At 49.0% G+C, this 27,274-nt stretch overlaps 1 protein-coding gene across 5 annotated transcripts in view; it reads left to right on the top strand.

Annotated features, from left to right (window-relative positions):
• Positions 1 to 5,695: 5,695 nt before the first annotated feature.
• The window catches only part of WT1 (WT1 transcription factor), a 48,452-nt gene continuing 26,873 nt past the window's right edge, over positions 5,696 to 27,274 (top strand). The window contains exons 1-5 of one of the 5 annotated variants that reach the window (XM_040258951.1): positions 5,696 to 5,857; positions 11,461 to 11,583; positions 11,997 to 12,099; positions 21,951 to 22,028; positions 23,072 to 23,122. In XM_040258951.1, the coding sequence (XP_040114885.1) occupies positions 5,794 to 5,857; positions 11,461 to 11,583; positions 11,997 to 12,099; positions 21,951 to 22,028; positions 23,072 to 23,122 (419 nt within the window). In that variant the 5' untranslated portion in view covers positions 5,696 to 5,793. Of the gene's footprint in view, positions 5,858 to 7,481; positions 7,572 to 10,437; positions 10,544 to 11,460; positions 11,584 to 11,996; positions 12,100 to 12,940; positions 13,073 to 21,950; positions 22,029 to 23,071; positions 23,123 to 27,274 lie in introns of those variants that run through there. The other 4 variants (XM_040258955.1, XM_040258953.1, XM_040258954.1 and 1 more) reach the window with 4 other exon arrangements.

The following is a 27,274-nucleotide window of genomic DNA, read 5'->3' as shown; positions in this document are numbered from 1 at the left end:
TTTATATGAACATTTATACACCAGGACCCTGGCAAGGGACTGAGTTCATTGGGATATTTTATGGCTTAATTCATCTGGGTGATTTATATCTCGTTTTGTCTAAGTATTTATGCTAATAAATTTAACAGATTTCCCCTTACTGCCTGGTCCTTCGTTTTCTTCAGGGGGTCAAAGTGAGAGGAAAATAAAGCAGCGTGGTACTAAAGAAAGAAGGAAGAAATTGGCACAACTGATTTAGAACACAAATAAAATTACAACACAAATAACATCTCTGATTACAGTTAAGGTGGGGCAAGTTAAAAAAAAAATCCTAGATTCAGATAGATTTCCGTAATTACGCTATTTCTCAAAGGCAGAATCACAAAAGTGACAGAATATTTAGCAAGCTAATTTACTGAGCAAAGTTTTGTTCCTATATAATTAAATCCAACACTGAAGGAAAACTGACAACTATTAAATCGAGTGCAGCCTGAAGAGGGAAAGGGGATAAGATAAAATCCAATCTATAAAATATATTCCATTATCTTTTATAGGTTAAAAGAAATTCTTGGAAAGAATCTTTAAGATGAGACGATTTTAAGCTTGTGTGAGGATTTTTTTTTTTTTTTACAGGTGCAGAGTAAGTTCGGGTGTTTTTTTTTTTTTCCTCTTGGTTTTTTTTCTTTTCCCCATTTTTTTTTTTTTCTCCTGTTGTTTGCAAAGTTGAATCTGGGGTCAGGAGTTCTAATTGTAACCTCAGACTGGAATTCCAGATGGTGCGCTCAGGACTAGAAGCAACTCTCAGCTCATCAATTTCATAGGCCTGCGTATCTGCTCTGGCCACGGCCCGGCCTCCATCCCCACTGTGGCATTAATGCAGAACAAATTGAGACATATCCTCTATATAATTAGTTCCAGAATTTAAAAAGATTTACGGTATAATAATAGAGGCAGCGCTGCGGAATCCTTTCATTGGGGACTCTCTCGCGGTGGCATCAGAACAGACGGGTAACCCTGACCGCTTTAGACACTGCGAGCCGGGGGTGGAGGAAAGGGGAGTTTTGCTCTGCGTACCTGGTAGCGAGCACCGGTCCTGGGACCCCAAACCAACTGAGTCTGAACCGTAGATGGTGGATTGGCCAAAAAGTCCAGTTAATTTTCAAATGAACGGAGGAAGCCGGGGGGTAGACAATAACAAAAGCCCTTCTCTTACTTTTTTTCAGTTTAGATAAATGAAGCTGGGATTTCCACCGCCTGCGCGGGGATGGAAACCAGCCTAAGCGTCTGCCGCGGCCCGGGGTAGGCAGACTGCTAAGAGTTGCAGTTGGCGGGGAGGAGAGAGCAGCGGTCAGACGCCTGGAGCTCGGGCACTGGCCTCTGGCGCGAGGCGCTAAATCGAGCACCGGTTCCTCCCGCGCAGCCCACCACTCCTTTCTGCTGTTTGCGGCCCCGGGCGCGGGCAGGCGGCCCCAGCCCTTGACAGATCGCAGCGACTCGGTGTGTTTATTCAGTTGTCGGCGGCCGCGGGGGTGACGCCCGGAGCGCGGCTCTGGAGTACGGTCTGGTCCCTGGGGCCGCGGCTACAGGGCCAGGCTGGGCGCTTGGTCAGATCCAGTTGACGGCGCCGGGGTCAGAGTGGGGTGGGGGTTAGAAGACCTCCCTCCCCCTCCCACTCAGCCTCGATTTAAAAATCTTGGAATAATTAAGTCCCTTCCAGGCCAGGATGAACTTTACCAATGACACGAAAGCCACGTAGGTTTCCAGTATCTCCCTTCCTCCTTCTTTCCTTTACTGCCCATTCCATTAGCTCTAAAGAGGCAGAGGGTGGTGGGTTAAGTTCTGAGAGGAACCTGGGTTCCAGCTCGGTTTTGCCACTAATTTGTTCAATGTCCTTGGACAGTAATAACAAGAAACTGTAACGTTCATCGAGGACGTAGGCCAACACTATCTTCTGTCTATTCCTGAAGACCCCTTGAGGGTGGGTACTAATAGCTCATTATTCGAGGCTCCCGGCAGCTACAGACCGCGTCTATGGTCCTCCAGCTGCTGGTTACCTGGTGGGGAGCTGCGATCCCTTTCTCTGTCCACCAATCCCTTGCTCTTAACCACTGCACGCCGCAGCTGCCTCTCCTCCCTCTGCCTGGGCCTCAGTTTCCTTTTCTGTAGAACGAGGAGTTGAATTTCTAGCTCTGCCAATCGGTGGTTCAGACCACATCCTCGGCCAGAGGTGTCCTCGCTATCTGGGGTTTGGGAAGGTGAGTGAGAAAGGAGTGGCCAGGTCTCCGCAGCCCTCAGATCCCTGGGACCTTGGGATGCCGCCGATCGCTCTACCTGCTGGGGAGGGCAGAGGTTGGATCTTCTTTCCCACCAGACTGCCTGCCCAGCTCAGGGCGCGGAGGCTAGCCGAGCGCGCCCGTCCCCTGGGGAACCGCAGAGCGCCCGCTGAGAACGTTGTCTAGCTGAGGGAAAAGTGGAGAGCGTAGGGCGCCGGGTGAGCGCAGTAGTTTGCCGGCTTTCCAGGGTTGGCTCCGGGGCGCCTGGGCTCAGGGCACGGACGCGGGCGAGGCCGAGGGACCTTCGAAGACCTCATCTCGGGGGCAGGCTGCGGCTTCGGATGCACAGCACTTATTTCTCTGCGCTGTGGGTTGCAGGGAACTCCTCCCACCGCTTCGGACTACAAGGTCGGGGCGAGGGGGTACCCCAGAGTCGAAATGGGGATTGCATCACTGCTTTTCCCTCCCTCAAGAATTTTCAGGCAACAAGTAGAGTCCTAAATTTCCTAGCCCCCCTCCCCTTCCTTTCACCCCACCCCCAGGCAAAACCTTTTTTCCCCCCCTTAAAGTCAGAGAGTTAAGCGCCCTTGCTCTCTCTAGGATTCAAAACCACAAAAGGTCACAATCAAGCCACCCTTTTCCAAATACCCCCAACAAACTGCAAAGAAGGATAAAAAAGAAATAATCTCAAGCTTTCCCGTTTAGAAGTGGAAATCCCTGGCTTTTCATAAGCGGCTCGCTTTCCCTCACAGCGCTTGAGCGAGTCCTCCTGAAGAAAAAACGACTTCGAAGTATAAGTAAGAGCGAAGGGTGTGAGACAGGGATTTGGGGCGTCCTAGGGGGCAACTTGGCCTGAGAAGCCTTATCTCGAGAGGCCTTTCTCCATCAAAAAGACCTAAAGCCCATGTCCTCTGCCCAGCGCTGGAGCCCCGCTCAGGTTTACAGATGCGGCGTGCGGGAGAGGAATGGGCGGCCCACAACGAGTGCGGGCGAGAAGGAGCTGGCCTCGAGAGCCTTTTCACTTTTTTAAAAAGAAGAGAAAGAAAAAGCTTCTGAGCGCAAACTTCGAAAAGTCAGGCACCAAAGTCGCGCAGAAAGGTGTCCATCACTGCGAACGTGGTCCGGCCATCCAATGGGTAGCGCCTGTTCCCGACCTTTGCCCTCAAGGTTTCCTGCGCTTCCAGGACAAGCGACCTCCAGAGGAGGGACCTGTACTTAGCGAGTAGGTGCCACACACCCTGCGGGGTCGCACCCAGAACTCCTGGCTTTTACTTAGTGCAAATTAATTAAAACCAAAGCTCCTTGTGAGTAAAGCAAGGCTTTAAAAACGCCCAGCTTCTTTATAAAACTGCAACCACTTGACTGTTGCTTCACATGGGCTTGGCTGAACATCTTCGGGCCCCATCCTCGGCCAGCCTCGTGTCAGAGGCCAAGCGGCACCCGGCCGCTTCGCGCCCGGCGCTCCTGGCAGTCCCAGGCTGCGCCGTCGCCGCTGCCTCCTGGGCGTTTCCACGCGCCCCTGAAGCGCACTCCAATCCAGGTTCCCGGATTCTAGAATTCCCGCACTCCAAGCCCGGTTCCCTAGGCTTCTCTTTTCCGGTAGAAGCCGACTATTTTAGAAAAACCAACAAAACTAAACAAAACCTCAAACACCTGTTCTGGGGCGCGGGACTCCCAAAGAATGACTAGGTAGAGCCAGGAACCTGACTTGGCTGCGCCAGGCTCTGGGAGCTCCCAACGGTAAGAACCCTGCCTTGGGCCGCTTGAGGTTCTCCTCCATCCCCTTAACCTGGCTTGTGCCTCTTGGGCAGTCACCACGCATCCAGAGTGGTACTCCCGACTGGAATGAGCGGAGGCAGAGCTCAGCAGGAGCCGCTCCGGGAGCCCATCTCACCTCCAAGGACTTCGTACCCAAACCTTCCTCACTCCCTACCCTCCACACTCGGCGCCAGGATTCTCCGACCGGAATCTGGGCATTTCCCTAAGGGTTTTCTTTCCTCCCAAACTAGCCGCCATTCTGTTTTCCCGGCGTCACCGTCGAAGAGTTAGATACTCCTCACTAGAAAGGGAGATGAAGTGTCGCTGGCACCGATTTCAGGTACGCGGAAACCGCCTTTCTCTGGGCGCAAACTTCACCATGCCGCCAGTCAATGGAATTACGCTCCGTTTATTAAATTGATGCAACCTCCAGGTCACCCACCTACGCCTGAGTCTGGCCTCTGGAATCCACAAAAAGCCACCCCACTCCCCAGTGACTCTGAGATTATGATCACCAGTCCAGTCTGACGGCTCTAGAAGCAAGAGCCGGACTCGCGGGCGCAAAGCAAGGGATCCGCCTTTTTGAGGTCCAGGAAAGTTCTCTGCAGCTATTCCGAAGTTCCCGCCCTCGTGGAGCCCCCTGCCCCTCCCTCCAACCCGCCCTCCCCGATTAACAACCCCATCCCCACCCTCACCACACAGGGATGCAGGGGGGGGACATTCCCTGCTCACCTGGAGCGGCTCGCCAGTGCTGCGAGGCGCCCACACTCGCGAAGGCCGAGAAGGGGAGGTGGGGGGGAGGCCTGAGTCCCACAGGCCAGCGGAGAGCGCGTGGCGGGTAGGAGAGGAGGGTGTCTCTGAGAGGGACGCTCCCTCTGGCCCGCCCCCCACCCCCACTGCGAGGACGCCCCCAAGGAGTCGCGCGCCCTGCCTGGATCCGCTAGGGCTGCGGTGTGAATGGAGCCGCCGAGACTCCTGACTCCTCCTCCTCCCCCGCCGCCGGCCCCTCTTATTTGAGCTTTGAGAAGCTGGGGGCAGCCAGGCAGCTGGGGTAAGGAGTTCAAGGCAGCGCCCACACCCGGGGGCTCTTGCAACTCGACCGCCTATCCGCTCCCCCCTTCCCTCCCTCCCTCCCACTCATTCACTCACCCACCCACCCAGAGCCCGGACGGCAGCCCAGGAGCCGGGGCCCCGCCGCCTCCTCGCCGCGATCCTGGACTTCCTCCTGCGGCAAGAGCCGGCGTCCACGTGTGCCCCGGAGCCGGCGTCTTCGCACACGCTCCGGCTGCCGGGGATCCGGGGTCCGGAAGGCATCTGGGCCAAGTTAGGCGAGGCGGAGTCGAGCGCCGAGCGTCTGCAAAGCCGGAGGGCCCGCGGAACGTCCGGGTTTGAGTCACAGCAGATGGGCTCCGACGTGCGGGACCTGAACGCGCTGCTGCCGGCCGTACCCTCGCTGGGCGGCGGCGGCGGTTGCGCCCTGCCCGTGAGCGGCGCGGCGCAGTGGGCGCCGGTGCTGGACTTTGCGCCCCCGGGCGCCTCGGCTTACGGGTCCTTGGGCGGTCCTGCGCCGCCGCCGGCTCCGCCACCACCCCCACCGCCGCCGCCGCCTCACTCCTTCATCAAACAGGAGCCGAGCTGGGGAGGCGCGGAGCCGCACGAGGAGCAGTGCTTGAGCGCCTTCACCGTCCACTTCTCTGGCCAGTTTACCGGCACCGCTGGAGCCTGTCGCTACGGACCCTTCGGTCCTCCTCCGCCCAGCCAGGCGTCGTCCGGCCAGGCCAGGATGTTCCCCAACGCGCCCTACCTGCCCAGCTGCCTCGAGAGCCAGCCCGCTATTCGCAACCAGGGTAAGCGGGCAGGGGAGCGCCCCCTACACGCGGGGCGGTGGCCGCTGGGCTGTGACCGCGCGCCGGCATTCCCCTGTCCTACCCCTTCCCTGACCACAGCTCTTACCCGGTCGCCTCCCCAAGGACTGTTGAGGGTAGAGGAAGCCGCAGCTGGGGGACACAGGAGGCCCGGCGAGAGGAGGAAGTCCCCGGCGTGGGTTCCCGACATCCTCCAGGGCGCGGAACCGGGGAACCGGACCCTTCGCATGAGCCGGGAGGTCATTTGGGGGCCCTTGGACCCCAGGAAATTCCCAGACTATTCCCCGTGGGGATGGGAAGCGGGAACCGGTGCAATGCCTGACTCTGCCTCGGGAAGACGTTTTGTCGCCTAAGGCACCAAACTGTCGACAAGCACTGGCGTTTTAGGACCCTGGATTCGGAGTGGGACCAGCGCGTGGTGAGCAGCTCTTGGTGCGTCTGCCCGCCAAAAATGCCAGGAGCCCCTCTGGCCCTAATGGAGGCACCATAAGTACCTTGGAGCCCTAGGATGAGTAAATGAATGAGCTGGAGACAAAATAGTGGCTTTCTTAGATCCATGTCCCTGTTTGCGTTTGGCTCCAGTGTATAGTAGTATAGAAGTGGATGGCTCCTGGGTGCCAGGTCAGGTGCGGCCACGCGGGCTCCAGGGCTGGAGGAGAACCCCGTTTATCCGATTCCAAACCCTGCGCGACGGGGTCCTACCACAGGCGGTGAAATGAGGCCAGAGCGCCGGCTTCCTTCCAGCCCGCCTCAGGCGCCTCCTAGTCGTTGAACCCGGGTTGTAGCTGGAGAAAGATTTTTGCAAGACTTGAAAGTTAAAACAAAGAGAGGTTTATTTTCCGTTTTCAGTCCTCGTACAGCAAGGGACACAGCCGTAGGTTTCTCATCTTGAGCCGTCGCCCGCTTTTTCTCAGGGACCAAAGCAGAATCAATTACGCCGAACTTCTGCATTTTATTTTGTTTATTAGACATATGCGCTGTTGTGAACCTAAACCAATTCTGGTTGATTCGATGTTTTAGGAGATGCTTTAAAAACGCAGGAGCGGATGCTTTTCCTAGAGCAAAAATTTGCTCGGGCCAAGGACTAGTCTGTTTTTGGAATGCGTGGGTTGGGAGCAGAAGAGTGCATACTGTTTGCAGGAGGTGCTGGGGCGCCCAAGGAGCGCAGAAGAAGAGCGGTGTTCTTCCCGCTTTCCCGCGCAAGTTCTAAACGCGTATCTTCTTCCGCGCGACCCCATTCACACCCAGCCGAGAGCACCTGGCCCGCCAGAAGCTCTGGCGAAACCGAAACCACCCTCTTCTCTTCGTTCGGGGAATCTGGGATCCATGTCTTGTGGAAAACCTGAAACCCACCCATGAGGTCCCTCCACTCTAAGTCTTTTGTGAGGGAAAACTAGTGTTTGGAACTCATGGAGTATTGGAACATCTCAGTGAGGATTGCAGACTCTTGTTCTCTGATCGTACCACATCTAATTAGCACGTTGGTGTAACCTTTGGCAAACCTCCAGGTCTCAGTTTCTCTATCTTGTAAGAGAGCCAAGACGCCCAACCTGATGTCTGACTCTGGTTTGAAGTTCTATGCTACATAAGTCCGACTCCTCCCCCGCCCCCCAACCCGGGTTCTAAACACAGAAGGCAGCAGCCACCTAAACTTGGTTGGACCTAAAAGAGCAAGACTGGCAGGCAGGTGTATGAGGTGAGTGAGTCTCTGTTTGGTAGTGTGCTATTTGAAGACACCTTAGAAACCATTTAAGTACCCCGTGTGCAAAATACCATTATCATTTTGAGTCCATCTAGGTTCTGTAGGGTTTTTGGAACCAGGACTCTGTGGCTTTGGTTGGGTCCTTGTGTCCAAACTTCTACAGGGTCATCTGATGCCCAGAATTCCATCAACTCAAGTCTCAGGGTTGAGACTGTGGGCTTCCTAGCCAGCCAGCACTACACGTAAGGGGAAAAATCTTAATTCCTCTCTAGAGGATAGGCCTGAGATGTCAAAGAGAAAAGGGGCTTGGGAGCTGGGGACCACGACTAATAGGTAAAGGAGCCTCCCCCGCCCCAACATTCTGGGAAATTGCTCAGTAGAGAGGCCACAGACCCAGGCCACAGCCTGTAAGCTGGTTCCTGTCTTTAGGCTTGGGTTTTCTCTTGCGATAAAAACATAAGGGGTCATGCTTGCCCAGTCTCTGTAAGTCACTTGGCAGCTGGGAGTTGGGGTGGGATGTCAGAAGCGACTCGTGGCTCAGCCCTGGCGTTAGCAACCAGATTGGGCCCTGAGATTTCAGATTTATTCTCTTGATTTCTGGGCTTCCTGCAGCTCCCCCAGGAATGTAGAGTCTTGGCGGGAGGCTTGAGTTGGGGAAAGCAAGGGCAAGGGTTCCTTCCCCACAGCCCATCAGCTGGCCAAGGTCAGTTCCAGGGGAGAGGAATAAAGATTCTGGATCCCAGTCTCTAGGCAGGGCAACCTTCAATGGCTCAGGGGAGGAGACAATTGCTGGCACTCTTGCCTATCTCCCCACTCCAAGGTATCATACCTCAGTTGAGTTTTTGTTGAGTTTCTTAAATATTATACCTGTATTCTAATCTTGCTTATAAATACTCATTCAGGAAACATTTATTGAGCACTTATTCTGTGCCAGGCACTGGAGACTGAATGTTAAGAGAGAATGTCTTATCCTTTGCAAGAAGCTCACAGCCTGACACTGGAGTAAATCTAGACTCTAAGAGATAAGATGTCCAGGAGATCTCTCTCTGGCCGAACCTGGACTCAAACCCAGACCATTCTAGGCTATTTCAACCTCTGTTTCTAGGGATCTTGGCCTCCATGCTGAGATGGATTTCCTCTTCCCTGCTGGATGGGCACGGAACCCAGTGTAGCCTGTGTGTGACCCTTGGGGAATTTGTCAGGAGGGTGAGGACTTGTATTCCCAAACTTAAGTGCAAAGTTTGGGAAGGGAAGAGGAAGACTGCTTGAGAGTCTTGAGCGATTTCCCCAGACCCTCTGATGCTCAGAACCCTATCCTTGGAGGATACCTGGTTATCACTGGGCCACCTAGTGTCACATGGGGACACCAGCACAGCCCTAGGGCCAAGGGCGCCCCCCTTGGGTCGCTCTGTAGAGGGTATTTCGTTGCTAGATAGCCTTCCCCGTATGCTGCCGCTGCCGCAGCTGCGGAGTCATCATTTTCAACCCTTGGGACCACCTTCCTGATTGAGCCTGCTGTCCCCCCCACCGGTCAGCTTCCGCAGGCCATGCTGTTCCTGGACTCCTCCGCTGCGGCGGGCGGGGGAGAGTAGCGCAAAGAGTGTGTCGCTGCTCCACGCGGTCAAGGTTGCACTGCTTTGCCGGGCCGAGAGGAACCGTGGGAAAGGCGCTACCTTGGCCGCTCGAGCCTCTCCCTCTAAGGCCTGTAACAATACAACGAATCTTTGAACACGCTGTCCCCTTTGGCCGGCAGCTGTCCCTCCTCCGGCCCCCGGCCCCCGGCCCCCGCCTCCGCGCTCTCCGCGCTTGTCTCAGTGCAAGGCCCGGGACCACGCGCTCTAATCAGTCCCGCATCCGATAAGCTAATTTAAAGGGCCCTCTCCCCTCCTCTATGAGGGCGCTTTCACCGATGTGCACCCCCTCTCCGGGGAGGGGGGCCTTGGGAGCCTCGCGGGGCGCGGAGTCGAGGCGATCCACGCAGGAGCAGCCTCGCGCAACCCCTTGGCCCTCGCCGCGCACCTACGGTGGCGGGGGCCGCCTCCGGGGACAGCACGGTGCTCCGGCCACCGGCTCAGGAATGGAGAAGGGTCCGTCTAGAGACAACTTCTTTGTCGCTCCTGTTTCTCCTCTTTATTTAAAAAACAGTTCTTTCAAAATTCGGCCATCCCCCTTAAAACTGGGCGCTCCGAGCCAAATTTCGCTTGTCAGCTGATTGGTAGGCCTCAAACAGCGCGGCCTCCGTTCCCAAAAGGAAGTGCCTGGAAGCGCCAGCGTGCTCACCCACTCCTGACAGCTAGCGGGCCGGGGGTTATCATTGCCCACTTAGCAGGCCAGAAATAGAGGCCTCTGGGGTCATGCAAATTGCTAAAGCTGGTGGCTTCTTAAGTTGTCAACCTGTGGCTCCAACTGGTGCGAGAGACTTGTACAATTCGTTTATTAAGACCTGCTCCAACCTTCCCTACGACTCTTTAACACACCACATTCCCCGAAGTGGACTGTAGAAGCTTGGTTATTGTTTTTGTTTTTGTGTGTGTGTGTAGGGGGGCGTTTAAAAGACGTGGGTTTTACCTTTCACTATTCAATCTAAATCTTCAGGGACGTTTGTTGTAGAGCTCTGATTATGCCTGGGGCAAGAGTTGGAGAATGGAGGTTGTTTGACTCACCCTACTCCCAAGAATTGAGGCGGGGGGGGGGGGGGGTTGGTTGGAGGCTCAGCTCAGTGCAAGAGGCGGGGCCCAGCAAGGGCGGGGTGGGGGGACTGGGTTCAGCCCAGTGGCCCTGCAGGGAGCCGATGTGAGCTTCTGGACTAATATTCCTCACTTGGCCAGGACCTCAGTTCAGAAACTACGGAGCCTGCCTCCAGGAAAGGACCCCACCATTGGGTTCAGGACTCAGAACTGATCCTTATCTTAGCTGGAGGATGCTTTTCCCCCAGAGGCAGCTACAGTTTTGCAGAAGCCAGTGGGGTAAATGTTTCAAGTACTTTGGTGACAGTAATCACAGAAGGAGACTACGTTTTTTCAACCACCAACACGTGTTTTTTTTCCCCCTCACCTTCGGAAAGCTGGGGAAGAATGCCGCGACATTGCCTTCGGTTTCTCGGCAGGGAAACTGAGGCATTGGACCCCGTGCGTACCATGTATGGAAAGGGAGGTACACTGTCAGGCACACTCTGAAACAAACAGGTTTCCCGGCCTGGGACTCGAGGAAGTCGGCCCCTACAGTGATGGTCACAGTCAGATCCGCAGGGCGCGAGCTGGGTCCGAGGAAGGACGGAGGAAGGCGCAGGGTCGAGGCCCGCTGGGCCAACTTGAAAGGCCCCTTCTTTTTTTCCCCTCACCAGCTTTCCCGAGGGCTTTGAGTGTCAGTGGTGTCGGGTCGCGCAGCCTCAGACAGATAACATTACTCAGTAATTACTCTCCCCCATGTAAAGCCCAGGCCGTTTAACTGGCCCCGAGTAATTAATGAAAGTTGGTGCGCGGGCCTCTGATTTACGGCTCCGAGTCAGCGCCGGGTCAGCCGAGCAGATCCATTGTGGTCGCCCGCCGCTGCCCCTGCGCGAGAACCGCGCTGTTTTGTTTTGGGGGGGAAAACGACTTTCTCCGCCGAGCGGCTGAAAGTTTTCATACTGGCGAGGTTCGGTGCAGAAGCCGCGGACGTCGTGAAAGACAAGGGCGTAAATAAATTGGGAAACTCTGGGGAGGTCTGGATTTTACTCGGGAAAGGGCAGGGAGCATGTCCCGAAGTCACACTGGGCCCGGCTTCCCTGGGGGCTGATTGGCGCGGGATCTGAATGCGGGGCTGGGTGCTCCTCGCCCGGTTTCTGGTTCACAGGGTCCCTGACTCCCCGCTGACGCTGTTTCTCTCTCGGCCTCGTCCGCAGGATACAGCACGGTAACCTTCGACGGGACGCCCAGCTACGGTCACACGCCCTCGCACCACGCGGCGCAGTTCCCTAACCACTCCTTCAAGCACGAGGACCCCATGGGCCAGCAGGGCTCGCTGGGTAAGCCGGGGTGGGGGTGGGGGCTTCTCCCCTTCTTCCATGCCACCCCTGCCTCCCCAGGAATTTCCAACCCACAGCAAATTGGGGAAGGGAGAAGAGGACAGCTAGAAGAATTTTGGAAATAGCCTAATCTCAAAAGAAAAGATTGTTTTTCCCCACTCCAAGTATGTTAGCCCCACTCCGCCGAGACTGCGAATGTCCAGAGGGTCTTTTCCGTGTTCTGTGCGGTGACTGCTTAAAAGAAGGTAAAGGGAGAAGCTTAGCTCGCTGTGATCTGGACAGCCGTCTCTCGGCACGGCCCGGGCATCCAGGCCCCCGTGCGCCCTGCACAGCCTGGGGGCCCAGCCCCCGCCCGCGGCCCCGCACCCCCAGCCCTCAGCGCGCGCTCACCCGGCTCTCCTGGCTCTCTGCAGGGGAACAGCAGTACTCCGTGCCGCCCCCAGTCTACGGCTGCCACACGCCCACCGACAGCTGCACAGGCAGCCAGGCCCTGCTGCTGAGGACGCCCTACAGCAGGTAGGAAGGCGCTCCGCACCGGGTCTGGGTCCCCGCGACCCCGGAGGGGGCGCTCGAGCTGGCGGGCCCTGGAGTGTCCGCCGCCGGGCGGCCCCGCCTGCGAGTCCTGGAGGCCACAGGCGCCTCGAACCCACTGGGCTCCCTGAAGCAAATTGAAGCCCATCTCTTGGCTCCTATCTGAAAGACGTAGGTTTCCCGGTCTCCTGGTGGTCTTACTCTGAATATCAATGAGGGCGGTTACCGTTTGGAGCTGAAGAGCAGAACTTTTGAGGATTTTATTTTTATTTTTTGGTAAGGGCTCTTTGCTAGGAGGACTTCAGCCTCCTCGGGATCAAAGATTAAACCCGGGGTCCACTCCCACCCACTCAGCCAGTTTGTCTCCCTTTTCCAGCCCCCTCCTCGCGCGCTGGACACACTCGCCAGCCTTCTCTGGGACCATTTCGAGGGCGCGTACACTCGGGCCACCACCTTCTCCCCACCCCAGTCCCCCAGAGTCTCGGGTGCGGTAGCGCCCCGCAGCCCCGGACTGGGTGCGGGATTGCAGGCCGGAGGCTGCGGTGTCTCCGGGGAGACAGCTCCAGTCCGCGCCCGCCCTTCTTCCTGATCCCGGGGGGCGGAAAACCAGCTTCTTCTCCCTCCAAGCTCTTTTCCTGTCCCTCGTGCCTCCTCGGCGCTTGCTCCACCCTCCACCTTCTCTTCCCCCAAATTTATTCTTCAACTTTGGGTGAACTTGGCCGGCATCCCGCGTCGCCGATAGGGTTGCCTAGTAACTACACCCGCCGGAGCCGGGAGGGAAGTGGCCGCTCGCGGCCTTTTGAGGCCGGGGATTGGGCGCGCATTACCTCATTTTCCACCCCCTACCCCCGACCCGGTGCTGCGGGGATCCTGATACCGACTGCCCCAGACTCATCTCCATCTTCCCTCCCCTCATTTGGAAGACCCGGGGCTGACGTCAAGGGAAGGAGGTAGTGAGGTAATGAAGGAAGGAAAAGCGCCTGCCCTGGGAGATTGGTGGAAGGAATGGCCGCGCCTGGGGGCCCTCCAGTCCCACAGGTGGAGGAGGGGAAGGGGGTCTTCGTTTCCGAGCTCGCAGCGGCTCATCCCAACCCCAGCGCCCCGGAGTATTTAGGAAACCGAGCCTAGGACACTGGTCTGATTCTCCCATCCTGGGGAGGGACAGGGTCCAGCCCACCTACTTCTCTAGGCCTAGAGTACACAGACTTCGGAAACCTTTCCTTTTGACTGGGGAAATCCGGCATATCTAATCTGATCTTGGATTCAAGATCACGTTTAGTTATTTATTTTTTTTTCTTTTTTTACGCCCGACCTCCACTAGATTTTTTTTTTTTTTTTTAAGAGAGAGAGAGCAGAAAAAAATAAAGCATGCAGTTTGCCCAGGTTCAGGAAGATTTCTTGGAGAAGGGCATGGCAACCCACTCCCACTATTCTTGCCTGGAGAATCCCATGGACAGAGGAGTCTTGTGGGTTACAGTCCATCGGGTAGCAAAGAGTCAGGACACTACTGAGCTACTAACACTTGCCCAGGCAGAGATTGAATGATCACACCTTCTCACCTTCCTGTCTCCGTCCCTAGCTGGTAGAACCCAGTTCTGTTCTTGGCACAGCAGGCTCAGGGATCTGCTCCGGGCAGACATCTCTGCACTTGCCCTTGGTGGTTCAGCTCACTGGAATGGGTACAGAATCTGAAATCTCTGTTGTAAAGCACCTCCCCAAGCAAAACTGAGATGGTGGGATCATTGCCATCTTTTTTAAGGAGCTGCTTCTGCCTGTTTCCAGATTGGCATTGCTCTTACTCTAGCCTTGGGGTGGGACGGGCTTTGAAATGGTTCCTGGTGGAATGACCTTGGCCCAGTCCTTCCTCCTCGGCTCCTGGTTGATGCCTCACCCCACGCAGAGAGGAAGACCTTGATGCTGGAATGGGTGCTGTTTAAATGGGCTGGGATACCTCCTTGGAGGTTGGGGACTGGGGAGCTTGGGAGTCTGATTCAGTAGTGACACAGCTATGCACATTTCTTACTCCCCCCTCTTCCAAGCCTAAGTTCACCCTGTGGGTCTCTAAGAAGGGACTGAACAGCCTAGAAAGGAGTCAGGGATAAAGTGATCACAACCTCTGGCTTAACAGCAGTTCTCCAAACTGAGTCCCTGTGGTGGATTTTGACTTTCAGCTGAATTTGTGGTTGCTATGAAAGTAGGAAAAGTAACTTGGATTGCATTTTATACGTAAAATTTCACATTTTCTAATCCATCTTCTAACTGGCTGCTGTATAAAGCATTTTTGTCAGGTTCATCTTTCAGAGTTATTTGCTTATTCCTTTCTTCTTTCTACATAATTGGAACTTCTTTGCTCACTTTTGTATAAATGTCATAAAAATACCATTTTCTCTTGTTATAGAAAAATTTCTAAGTAATAACATCTCCTGAAAAAACAATTTGTGACCCCTGTAGGAAAAGTTTGCTCCCTTGAAGTTGGTGCTGCCTGAGTCTTTGAAGCTCCATCCACCCTAAATTCACAGCATTTCTAATCACCTTTCAAAAATCAGATACTTCCCCTGCAGTAATGATGGATGTACAGGTGTAGGGATGTTTTAGGATATGTGCATCCACATTACTACTGTTGTGTCATTTCCTTCTTTCCTACTTCTAAAAAAGTTTGAAAGGTTATTTAAATGCTTTTGTGAATACAGTTTTTGAAAAACTTAGGAAATGCAACTAAACTTTAATCACTTAGATATTCAGTGGTTCTTCTACTGGTCCCTGGCTCTGTTCCCTTTTCTAACATTGGGACCTTCTGGGAAAGGCTTGCTTGTATTTTTTGAATTTGTATTTTGTTTGCCTTGTTACACTTGCTAAGGCAGCCTGCCAGGACTCTTTGCCCTGCCCTTCCAAAGCTGCTTCTGTCTCCCCAGTCTTGGCTTTAGTCTGGGGTTAGTGTATTTGGTATATACACTGACATTAAATAAGCACTACACAATGTGAATTTGCTTTGAGAAAATTCTCAAAATTCTCTATTTGGAGAGAACTGTAAAGTGACTCCTCTCTTTCAGGTAACAGATCTGAGGAGGTATAGCTGTATACAGATGTGATGAATAGTGTATAAAAAATGACCCCAGTCTACTTATGGAAAGCGTTCTCTGCCCCCCTCACCCCACATATTGAGGGTGGGCAGAGTTTATTCTGAAGGTCACTAAGGATTCTGGAGCCAGATTCCAGCCCTTCTGGAACCCAGCGATCATAGCTGGGTGAAAGCGCAAGCCCTGATTACATCATCGCTAGGCGTTGTTGCATATTTTATGCTGTGGCATACTGTGCTACTTGCTTCACTCAAGTGACTCATTTTAATTCTTCTGATTACCTTTGAGGTCGGTACTCCCATCCCCACTCTGCTAAAGAAGAGAGAGATTCAGAGACTCAGAGGAACTTTTCCAAGTTACCTAGCAATGAGAATCAGAACTAGGATTTGATTCTCAGTCTCTCTTGTCTTTAAAGCCCACAGGGATTCCAGGTCACTCACTGTCCTCCACCTGAAATATTCCTCTTATATAATATAGCACCTTTGCTAATAATTGCTTACATAAGCTTACTACCTCCTGAAACCATTCTAAGCACTTAATCTTACATTTAATCCATAATTAAATGTAAGACTTATATTTAATCTGAAACTCTTTGAGAGTTTCAGTAGGTTATCACCCCCATTTTGCAGGGGAGTAAACTGAGGCCCTTGGAGGTAAATTTGCTTGGTGAGACACAGTATGGGACAAAACAGGTGTGAGGCTCTGCATCCGTCCTCTCTCCCGGCACCTGGCTGCCTGTCCTGATGCTTAAGGGCCCTTTCCTTTCCAAAGGTGCTGTCTGCCCTAGGTCTTGCTCGAGGAAGGTCTTTATTCCTCACATCTGTGAAAGAAACCCCATTATCCTTTCGTTTTACCCATAGTTTTCAATCAAAATCGCTCTGTGGATCAGAGGCAGTATTTTCATCAGTCAGTATTGTAAGAGCTAACTTGAGTTTTCACTCCAAAAAGTCTTTAACTTACAAAGCCTCCGTCTTTCAAACTCCGGACTCCTCTAGCTTTGCCTTTACCAGTAGTGAGAACTACTGAAGTTCAGTCCAGGCTCGTAAAGAAACACGCTGAAATGGCAGAGACCTTTCTCTTCACCCATCCAGACCCAGGGGGAGCAACAGCTTCCAGGGCCACCCTGATTTGTGCTTGCCCAGAGCAAGGTTTCAGGGAAGGTGGGACCTCCATGCTCCTCTGAGAGGAAGAAGTAGTGAAGTCCAACCCCGCTAAGCACAGTTTTCTCCTGATGGTGACCTACAACAGGCAGCTAGCAGGGCTTTCCCTACTCATGTCCCTTGAATCCTCTTCCACAAGTCCCGTCTCTCCTGCTGCTTGCTGAGCCCCTTAAAGCCAGCAGTCCTTGACCACGCCCATTTCATGGGTTGATTCTCACAGCTACTTTGAAAAGGAGTTCTGGGCCTGCAAAATATTCCCACACGCACTAATCTTTTTAGACATTATAGTTTCCTTTTCATTTTGTTCTTTTACTAGGTTTGCGTATCCATTTTTAGTAACTGTCCTACCAATTTAAACAAGAATGCTTATTTGGCCCCTTGTCAGGTAAAACTTCAAATGCAGAAGCAGTAGTTGCTGATTTGAATACTTTTGATTGAATGGTGACGATTCACCAGAGATGAAGTTGACAGTGGAGTCTATTTCCATACAGATTGTCTTTCATGTGAGAGAAGCTTCTAGCAGCTTATAGAGCTTCTGGGGAATCTAGTCAGTGGGAAGTACATGATCTGCCATTTAGGTTGGCCTTCAATGTAGAATTAAATCAGAGAAGAGCTCTCACCTGAAGAAATAAAATAATAATTAATAATGTCTCTTTTTACATGTTCGTCTACAAATACTTGATATGCTGTACAAGCTTCACTTAAGACAATACTTGTTTCCCATATAGGTAGGCATGAAGGCAGAAAGTTTGAAATGGTTTCCAGGGTGGTGAGCAGTGTTATCAAAGAAAGATTTGACTTAAACTTGTCTCCAGGGAGCGGGAAAAACCTAGTTTCAAATATTCCTGCAACTTTTGTGCTGATCAAGTGTTTATGAATAGAAGTTAAAGCCCCGGTGGGTTTTTCTTTGGTTCACTGGTGAGCTAGAGAGAAATGACAATACCAAGAGATTGACTGTAAAATGATTATTCACCATGGCCTGCTGGGCAGAAATTATTGAACAGGCCGCCTCCATGGCGCCTCGGAGGGAAGAAGGCAGGAAAAGGTCTGTGGAAATTTGGCTGCAGCCTCTGTGCATGGGCCTTAGTTATCAGGTAGAAGTGTGGGGCAAAGCTATTACAGAAACCTCTGGGAACATGAATTCTGAGCACAGATGCCACTTACATATGCCTTTTTCTTATTGGGAATTTTTTTTTCACCCTGGGAAACACTTTTTTTCCACCAAGATGCTGGTTTGCCAGCTGATAACCATCTGGCAGGGGGCTTCCTGGGTGGCTCAGTGGTAAAGAACCCGCCTGCAGTGCAAGAGACGTGAGTTTGATCCCTGGATCAGGAAGATCCCCTGGAAAAGGAAATGACAACCCCCTCCAGTACTCTTGCCTGGGAAATCCTGTGGACAGAGGAGTCTGGTGGGCTACAGCCCGAGGGGTCACAAAGAGTCGGACACGACTCAGTGACTAAACAACAACCGCCGTCTGGCAGAGGCAACTCAGGTTGTGATAAGTCTTCGGCAGCCCCATTCCAGTGGCAAAAAGAATGTTTCTACCTCATTCTTCTGAATATACTTAAACACACTTAAAGATGAACATGTACTTGAATTACACATGCATTTGAAGAGTGAGGGAGTTCTGGTCCAGATAATAGCAGAGAGCTTTTCTCTTCCCTTCTTTTTGTGCAGAGGTCGAGAACTCAGTAATCCTGCAGTCCAGGCCAAAACAAACTCTATATGATCTACTACTGACTTCCTTTTAAGTTCCCCTTTTTGCTAGGACTGACTTCCTTTTATTTTACTCCAACTTGCATTAATCCCAGTTATAGAAGTTTCTTTCCTCTCTCCCTTGCTTCCAACTTCAAACATTTCTTACATAGGAAACCAGTGACTTTTTTTTTTTTAATTTCAAGATCTACTTGAAAAAATATAAAAGACACCATGACCATATATTTTGGAATATATTTTGGCAGCCGGCAATTTCAGCGTTCCTTTCTGAGCAGACAGAGTTAGATGGGGAGCTGAAATGCCTACGTGACCACTGTGGTCGCTGTGAGCCAAACCACCTGCTTATCTGATCTCCTCTGGGAATGAGGTGGCCGACACCTACAGTGGTTATTTAGTAATTAGATGCTTTGTTTGCCAGGGGTCATATATTCCTTAACTGGTGCTGCCTCTTTCTGTGGGTTTTCATGATGAGAGCTGGGTGTTGACCGATCGCCTAAAGAGATCAGAGCTTGGGCCCGGTATTTTTAGCTCAGATTCACATTTTGTCCTCTCCCAGCAGCAGCTATTGTCATTACTGTCATTGACTTCCAGTTGGAAGATGGTGCCAACCAAGCTGCCTGACTGAACCCACTGAGGAGCCCTAGCCAGCAGAAGGCAGGATGTGGTTAAAATCGTGCTCTGATTCTATGGGCAGCCTCAGGAAATCTTTTTTTTTTTTTTTTTTTTGGTTTTTGCTTGGGAATTTTCTGAAAGCCCTTCTCCTTTGGCTCTTTTCACCTTCTCTCCTCTTAAGAGGATTTGCAGGCTGAACTATCAGCACTACTGAATCCAGAAGTGGGGGTCCTCTTGGGACCCTGGCACACTATTCTCTTTGACCTCCAGACTCTTGTCTGTACTATTATCATATTGTTTTTTCTGTTATTTAAATAGCAGTGAGAGAACAAGGCTCAGAGTTCAAATCATGCCAAGAAGCCATTAAAGGGGCGGGGCAGAGTGGAGGTGGGGGCATCAGGCAGGTCAGCACTAGACAAGTCTCTGAGCCTCAGTTCTCCTCTGATAAATGACGACCATAAGGCAGTCATGAGTATGCCTGCCTCACGGAGTTGTTGTGATGAATATTGGTGATGTATGAGTGTACTGTATGAAATCTGATGGATTAGAAAAAGTGAAATGTGTTATCTTTGAAGTCTTGAAAGAGTTATTGTTAGAGCTTCACAACATCCCTGTAAATTTAGACTGATTGAGATTAAAATTCCCGTTTAACAGATGAGAAAACTGAGGTGCAGAGACTTGAACTGATTTGCTCAAGGTCCTAAAACTTACAGAGGAACCCTGTTCAGTAGAAACATAATGCAAGTCATCTACTTAATTTGAAGTTTACCGGTAGCCACATTTAAAAAATTAGAAAATTTAAAAAATTAGAAACAGAAAAATTTAAAAATATTCTATTTAACTCCGAAAGCCCAACTCTTAATTCAGCATGTGGCACTCTCCATATTTCAGGTTCTAAACAGCATGTCTCACTAGTGGCTACCTATTAAGCAGTGCAGTAAAGAGGATTTTCAAGCCCCCACTAGGAAGATACATATATAAGGCATAGATTCTGTATTTAAGAAGGTTTGCTTTCTGGGGGGGGGGCAATAAAATGTACTTAAAAACTTATTTTCTCTTTAGGAATCTGTTGGGCTTATTTTTTTTAAGTCTGTGAGAAAATTCCAGAATCATAAAGTTAGATATTTGGGACTCATTGACCCATATGTGTAAACTCCTGTCACTCATCTTGCTTCTCAGATCTCTTGAAAATTACAATGTTGTTAGTCTTATGCAAGGATGAAATAATTTCAGAAAGATCCCAATCCCAGTAGGACCTAGGAAAATTGTCAACCAGGGCTGAGTGATTTTAGTTGGTGAACAATTTTTAAAAAATCAGTGACAAAAACAGAGAGCTGCCTGGGGAATACAATGCCTGTTGGCTGAGATTAATGGCAAGATTAATAAATGGATTGCTTGATGAAAAGGCACAGGAGAACAAAAACCAGTAGAGATTGTGGAGGAGGCCGCTTATTAATGAACTGTCAGCCCAAAGAAAGTTCAAGAAACTCTCCTGTGTTAAATGCAGCAGGCTGGCACTTCTAATAAAAATTGGGGTCCTTCAGGAATTAATTACACTGGCCTTACAGCAAGAATTCGTGGAATTGCTAAATGTAGTGGCACAGACCAGCACCGACCGCGGCTGTGAACAGAGAAGCTGCTGGAGAAACTAATCTTTTTTTTTTTTTTTTCATTGATATGTAGTATATTGTAGTAGCATAATAGCCAGTTGGACACGGGGATGAATGATGGGGTCCAGATAGGCACTGACTAATGAAACTACACATACTTGGAGTTTGAAGTCACTTCACATTTCATATGTAAAATTCCCTCCTGGAATCTGACTTCCTCCTTATTCTGTGTGCCCGCCACTAAGGAGTTCCAAATAATTTTCAGAGTCATTCTATGAGAGGCAGATGGACTCTACCGTGATTTATCAAGCGATGTTGAGAGAGAGCACAGGGTTCATTTATTCCAAGGGATACATGCTGTTACTTCCTCACCCCTCCACAGGTTCCCAGTTTGGCTGGCCTGACAAAACCTTCTCTTAATTAAACTTTGGTGTTGCCTCTGCCCGATGGATGAAGCAGCCCAAAGGAATGTGGTGACAAGATGGAGATTGTCCAGAATTTGCGATCTGGTATCACATACATTAGATACTGAAAGCTTCTTACCTTCTTTCCCTTCTGCCATGAAGGTGGAATGGAAATGGTCTGTAATGTGTTTAGACCAAAGGTTCCCAGAGAAAACCATTCATCTCTTGGGCTTCAGATTTCATAATTAACCATTTTACTTCAGGACTAAATGTATCGCTAATAGAACTTGGCTATGTAGATTTCTGGTGATCGGTTGTTATGTTAGTTTTCTAGAAAAGAGATAAATATGAAATTAATGAATTAGTAAAAATAAAAACATGTAATAAAGATGTGGAGTTGTACCATGCAGGATACTTTTGAGAAGAGTGTTATTTTAGGAAATAAATGTGACAGCTCTTCTATAATGCATTTAAAGAAGTATTTTAAGACATATGCAATAGACATGGTTTTAAAAGTTGTATGTGGAAAATAAGAGAATAATTTTTGGTTGGTTTATATGGTGATACAGTTTTCCTTTGGGATCTTAATGTATATGATCAGCCATTGTTTTCCCTTATATAATAAAGGTCTGGGTTGGGGCCTTTGAAAAAAACTCCCTTTGACTTATACCATGACCATAAAATTTATAGAGAATGATTCCTTGAGTTGTATCTAGAGTTTATCATCCTCTTTCTTCTGCTTGTCACATCCTTGAGTATTAGACCATCCATCACCCATCACTCTTTGACTTTTCAGGCCCTCATAATCCACATGATACTTATCCTTTTGATTAAAACAAGTTAATGGCCTTTTCACGAATAATTAATCTGCTGTCTTTCTACTTTCAGCTCCAGGCTTTTAACTTTAATGTTGAGCTATCCAGCCTGTGTTGCCTTTCAAAGTTTCACTCCCTTTAGCCTCTTCCCTTCAGAGGTTTAATACCTCTTTAGAAACTTCAGTGTTTGCTCTACTAAGGTTTTTCAAAGGCTTCCAAATTGTTCTCACATCCTTTCTGCTGTGTGTGAATTGAATGACATGTAGAGATCAGTGGGATGAAATGAAAATCATTTTAGACTTATGTATTCTGTCCATTCTGGAAAATGTGGAGGCTTTCACTGTAAAGAAAAATTAAAAGTCTATTGCTTTTTGGAAAAAAAAATTGCACACATATATGTTGTATACTATGAATTTCTAACTCTGGACGTTTTTCTGACAGTGACAATTTATACCAGATGACCTCCCAACTTGAATGCATGACCTGGAATCAGATGAACTTAGGAGCCACATTGAAGGGGTAAGTTCTCTACTCCATTTCCCTTCAACAGTAACTTACACCTGTTTGAACCATTTTCAAGGTCCTTATTCCATAGGAAGAGAGCACAGTTGTAGAATAGGCGTGGCTCTCTACAGAATTAAGATGCTTGCCTCCTTCTCCCAGTTGGTCAGTTTTGTTCAGTATTAAATTTTTAGGAATATAGTTAGGGGATGTTTTTGTCTAGAATGAGGGGTTGAGAATACTGGGAAAACTCCATATGGCCTTTCCTTATTAGATGTTTTAGAGTTCCTTAAAGTTGTGTGCATTCAACCTTGTTTAATATTTATGTTTTGCCTATGATATCACCAAAGTTAAACATTATATCATCTTCCCAAGAAATGCTTTGAGTTTACAAAGTCCAAGATCTAAACTTGTATCTGAAGGTGATTTGGACCATCCAAAGTCAGATGTGGTCACACCTTGTTGCCTCAAGAGGCTTTTATCACATTTGATACACAACCAGAATACAGAGAACACAGCAGTCAAACATAGGTAAGGGCAATGCTTTGCACCTGGAAATGAAAAAAGCAAGGTGGAACTTGCTTTAAACAGTAAGAGAAGTCACTCTTAGGTTTGAATCTGAGTGGATAGGCCGTCGGCCATGACAGTCACAAAGCCCCTGTGGTGTAACAGATACTCATCTGGGTCCCCTCATCCTATATTCCTGATGGCATTATGATGCCTCCTAGGCACTGTTATCCTGTTTTTCAAAGAAGTTCGTCAAGCTTAGAGATTTAAGTAATTTCCCAAGCTCACATCATACTATGTGTGCGATAGAGCTGAGATTCCAAGTCCACTTCTGATTCCAAAGCAAAGGCTCTTTCCAGTCTCCTTGTGGGGCCTTCTACTGCCCACCCCCACCATCAGCCCAGGTGGGATCAGGGACACAGTTCAGCACTCTTGACTAGACAGCTGGCGCCTCATCTCTGTGTATGTAGTGGCTTCTCATTGGATTGTGGGATCTGGGCTCGCTAGAGCCGTGCATGCTCCAGTCCCCATTCCCACCTCTTCTTCTTTTCTAGAGTTGCTGCTGGGAGCTCCAGCTCAGTGAAATGGACAGAAGGGCAGAGCAAGTGAGTGGACAATGCGATGACGGCAAAGCAAACGATGTAGGCCTTGTTGACTGGCAGCTGGGGTGATGTAGGAGTTAGGACTGACGGCGGGTAATCAGGGCAGCAGTTGGTGCAGGGATGGGAAGAAGTAATCCATTTTTTTTTCCCTTTCTCTCTCTGCCTCCTCTTATTTACTGTAGATATATATGTGGGTAAAAATGGAGGTGGTGACATTTCTCATCAGCATACTCCTGGAAAACAACTTAAGAAATGATGCCTTAGGAACCCTGCTCATTTCCTGGCAAATGTTTCAAAAAAATCTTTAATTTGTGGTATTACACATATTCTTGTTACATCTGTCAAATCTTTCAGCCATACTTAACTTGCCTTTTCTCTATTTACCTTTAAATCTCTCAGGGAGAACTTAACTTTAACCCCAAATCTATGGTCAGACTTTCTGCAAAGACTTTTTAGAGTTCCTAAACATCTGTGTTTTCCCCAGCCTTACAACCTGCACCCTGGGACATTTTTGTAACTGTTTCTTTTGATTTTGTTTTCTCTTCTTAAACACCAGAATCAGCCTCCCTCTTCTGGCCCTTCTTTCTTTTGTTGGTTCTGTGCTGTTTTTTGGATCATCCTTTGGTGATCAGCAAAGGTGTTTTTCATCTTCTAAAACTATTAGAGCCTTCTTTCCACACCCAGCCCGCAATTTGTCAACTATTTTAACCAAATCTCCGCTTCCTTTCTCTAGGCCAGAAGTATAAAAGCCTGCTGTTGATTGGGAATTTTTCTCTACCCACTTCCATCCAAGGGTTGATGACAGTTTCAGCATTGTATCTTTCCACCTACTTGCAACTTATGTTATCTTTCCTGGTCCCAGCCTTTCTTTCTGAATCCCTTACTTTTCTTCTCTTCTCTCAGAATTCAGTAACTCTCCCCAAACTACATGCCAAGAATAGATAGAACATGATTGTGAAGTGAGGAGTATGTTTCAGTTTTTTAAAATTTCTTCATGATGGAATATAGGCTTTGTTTGTTTACTTAATTACAAGAATTATGTATAAGGAATCTTGGCATATATTTTAATCTGGGTCTTTCCATTGGTGAGATAACCTTGGTATCTTTTAAAATCTTCAGGCACATGGTATTAGTCACTTGCTAGGGAGTCAGAGGAGAAGGCAATGGCACCCCACTGCAGTACTCTTGCCTGGAAAATCCATGGACAGAGGAGCCTGGTGGGCTGCAGTCCATGGGGTCACTAAGAGTCGGGCACAACTGAGCGACTTCACTTTGACTTTTCACCTTCATGCATTGGAGAAGGAAATGGCAACCCACTCCAGCGTTCTCGCCTGGAGAATCCCAGGGACGGGGGAGCCTGGTGGGCTGCCGTCTGTGGGGTCGCACAGAGTCGGACACGACTGAAGCAACTTAGCAGCAGCAGCAGCAGCAGCAGGGAGTCAAAAGCTATAAAGATGAAGTGCAGAGTGAGAATAAATTTGTTTTGTTCAATCCTGTATAAGAAACAAAAACTAGAAGAGTTTTCATTGATCTGGTGTTTACATTTTGGAAAAGGATTCTTGAAATTAAAATGTGCTTCTTGAATACTTTATTCAGAGAGCTGTGTAAAAAGCATCAAGTGACTCCAATAGATAGTCTGATAAGAGTACTGTAACTCTCCGGAGAACAAAAAGTTACAATTGTCTAGTTTATCTTCTCTCACGTTGGGTTTTTGATCTCTTTGGCACATACTGTAAGTCAGCTAAATGTTTGCTGAATGTGTGGAAGTTGAATATTTATCTAAAGATGAATGTGAACCTTATTGGGCCAGGTGTGAAGGGCTTTATGTACTTCTCTTTTGTTTTCACGACAATCCTGTAGTCGCACACATCTTTCAGATGAGGGCTTGAGAGGTTACGCTACCTAAGCAGGTTCACTTAGCGAGTAAATGTCAGAGCCGTGTTGGAACTGACTTCTGTCTGACTGCAGGATCTGGGCTCTAGATTAGAGTTTCTTAAACTTTTTAGACTGTGACCACAGTTAAAAATACCTTTACACTGAGACCGAATGTACACAACACACATATACACACATATTTTCACTAAAAAATATTACATGCTTTACTTACTGATGTTTTCTGCTTTATTGCATATCATCTTAAAAAATGCTGGTTGTGATTTTACAACTTGCTAATGTATCATGACCCACAATTTGCCTCTCTTAGCTCTAAAAATAGCAACTCCTTAGCTCTTTCCTTTAAGCCCATGAACAGCTGAGAACTGGATACAATTGAAACTAATATCCCAGTAGAAAGTGGTTTTTCCAAGCGGGTACATAATCTGAGTAGGTGTCTTTATTCTCTGTACCAGATTTGTTTTCCTTTGTCATGGTATGAAAGGGCTTTTCATGGAAAATTTGGGAAAAGATCCTCTGCGAAGAATGACAAAGAGAACTAACTGTGTTTTTGCATTAATCCATAACTAGTGTCTGGACACTATCTGAAATCAGTGGTGTGAGAAATCATGGTGACAGTGTAGATGTGTAACAGGGAAACTGGATGTCTGAGTCATGTTTTTTGGGGAAAAAGGATGTAATTTCTAAATCACTCATAAAAAAGAAGCATTATCACATTTTTATTAAAAGATCGTGCACCTGAGACTAATACTAAATATTTATTCACATTTTCTTTCTTTGAAAATTATACTTTTTAAAAAAGAATAAGCTTGTTTCCTTGTGTCCTAGGCAAGTCCACAGAGACATCTTTCATTAGATGTTGGGAAGCAGTGTTATACTGGGTGGGGATAGAGTTTTAGGGAGAGTGAGGGCAAGATAAGAAGAAAACATGAAACATGGGCGAGGAGGGGCTTCCCTGATCGCTCAGCCAGTAAAAAATCTGCCTGCAGTGTGGGAGACACAGGAGATGTGAGTTGGATCCCTGGGTTGGGAAGATTCCCCTGGAGGAGGAAATAGCAACCACTCCAGTATTCTTGCCTGAAAAATCCCATGGACAGAGGAGCCTGCCAGGCTATAGTTGATGAGGTCGCAAAGAATCGGACATGACTGAACGACTAAGCACCCACACGAGGAGGAGGAAAGAATCTTGCCACTGATTTACTCCTCTCTCTCCTTCTCCCTTTACTCATTTTCATCTCTGCATGATAAGAATCAGAGCTGCTTTTATGACGTCAAGTGGGAGAATGTTGTATTTCAGTTTAAGTCAAAGGGAAGATACGTTATGAAGCTACTTTGCTAACTCTGACCGCTTTCCTTACCTAGAAACAATGAGATTAAATTTTCTAAGTGGGTTATTGGGAGAAAAAAATCGCAGGGAAATCTTTCTCAGCCCTAGTCCGCTTTTCTGAATAATTCTGTGGGTGGCACCTTGCGTTGTTGTCTGCTTTGTGTTTCTTTAGAAGCATTTTTTGTGTGTTCCTAATGCCTGCTGATTTCCCAACGCTGCTCCCAAGCCCAGCTCCTCTGTCAGCCTCTGTTTTGTCTCTTCTGAAGAAAATATCCTGCAAAATGGAGAAACACATCAACCTTGACCGTGGTCCAAGTTGTTAAAACAAGGAAGAAGTTATTCTCTGGGGACTTGGGTAGGGGGAGTGGGAAATTGAACACAATAGAAATGTGAAAGGAGTGCTAAGCAAAATGAATGGCCCCCTTTGCTGGTCCAAGAAGTTCAGACTGTTGGGAACACACAGTATTTGACCTGTGGATGCTTGAAAGGAAAAACGAAAGGTCTCAGGATGAGTGATGTATGGTGAAAACAAAGCTGCGTGTTTGGGTAGGGCCAAGGCTGTCGAATCTGGAGAAAATCCCCACTAGACATGGTCTCATCCCTGAGAACCTCTGCCAGAAGAGATAGCTGTCTTCTCTGGCTGGGAGTTCCAACACACAGCCCAGCACCTTCCCTCTCCAGCCCGTGAACAGAAGGTATCCGTCCAAGAGATTTACTTCTCGAAAATAGATAGCTTGCTTTTCAGGGGCTCCTGGAGCTTGTGATGCAAACACAAAGGTGGAGAGAAGCAGCTCTGGGAATATCAGCATTCCTGAGGGCACTCCTCCACCTCCACTCCCAGGATAAAGCTGTTAATTTCTTCTTTTATACAGTTACACTTATGCATTTCAACTGTGCTGGACTTGGCTAGAGTCCGTTAGCCGGACTTCCCAGAA

Source organism: Oryx dammah, unplaced genomic scaffold, assembly GCF_014754425.2.
Source record: "Oryx dammah isolate SB20612 unplaced genomic scaffold, SCBI_Odam_1.1 HiC_scaffold_17, whole genome shotgun sequence".
Lineage (NCBI taxonomy): Eukaryota > Metazoa > Chordata > Mammalia > Artiodactyla > Bovidae > Oryx > Oryx dammah.
The sequence above is the reverse complement of the archived record's forward strand: the minus strand, read 5'-3'. Positions and strand labels throughout refer to the sequence as shown.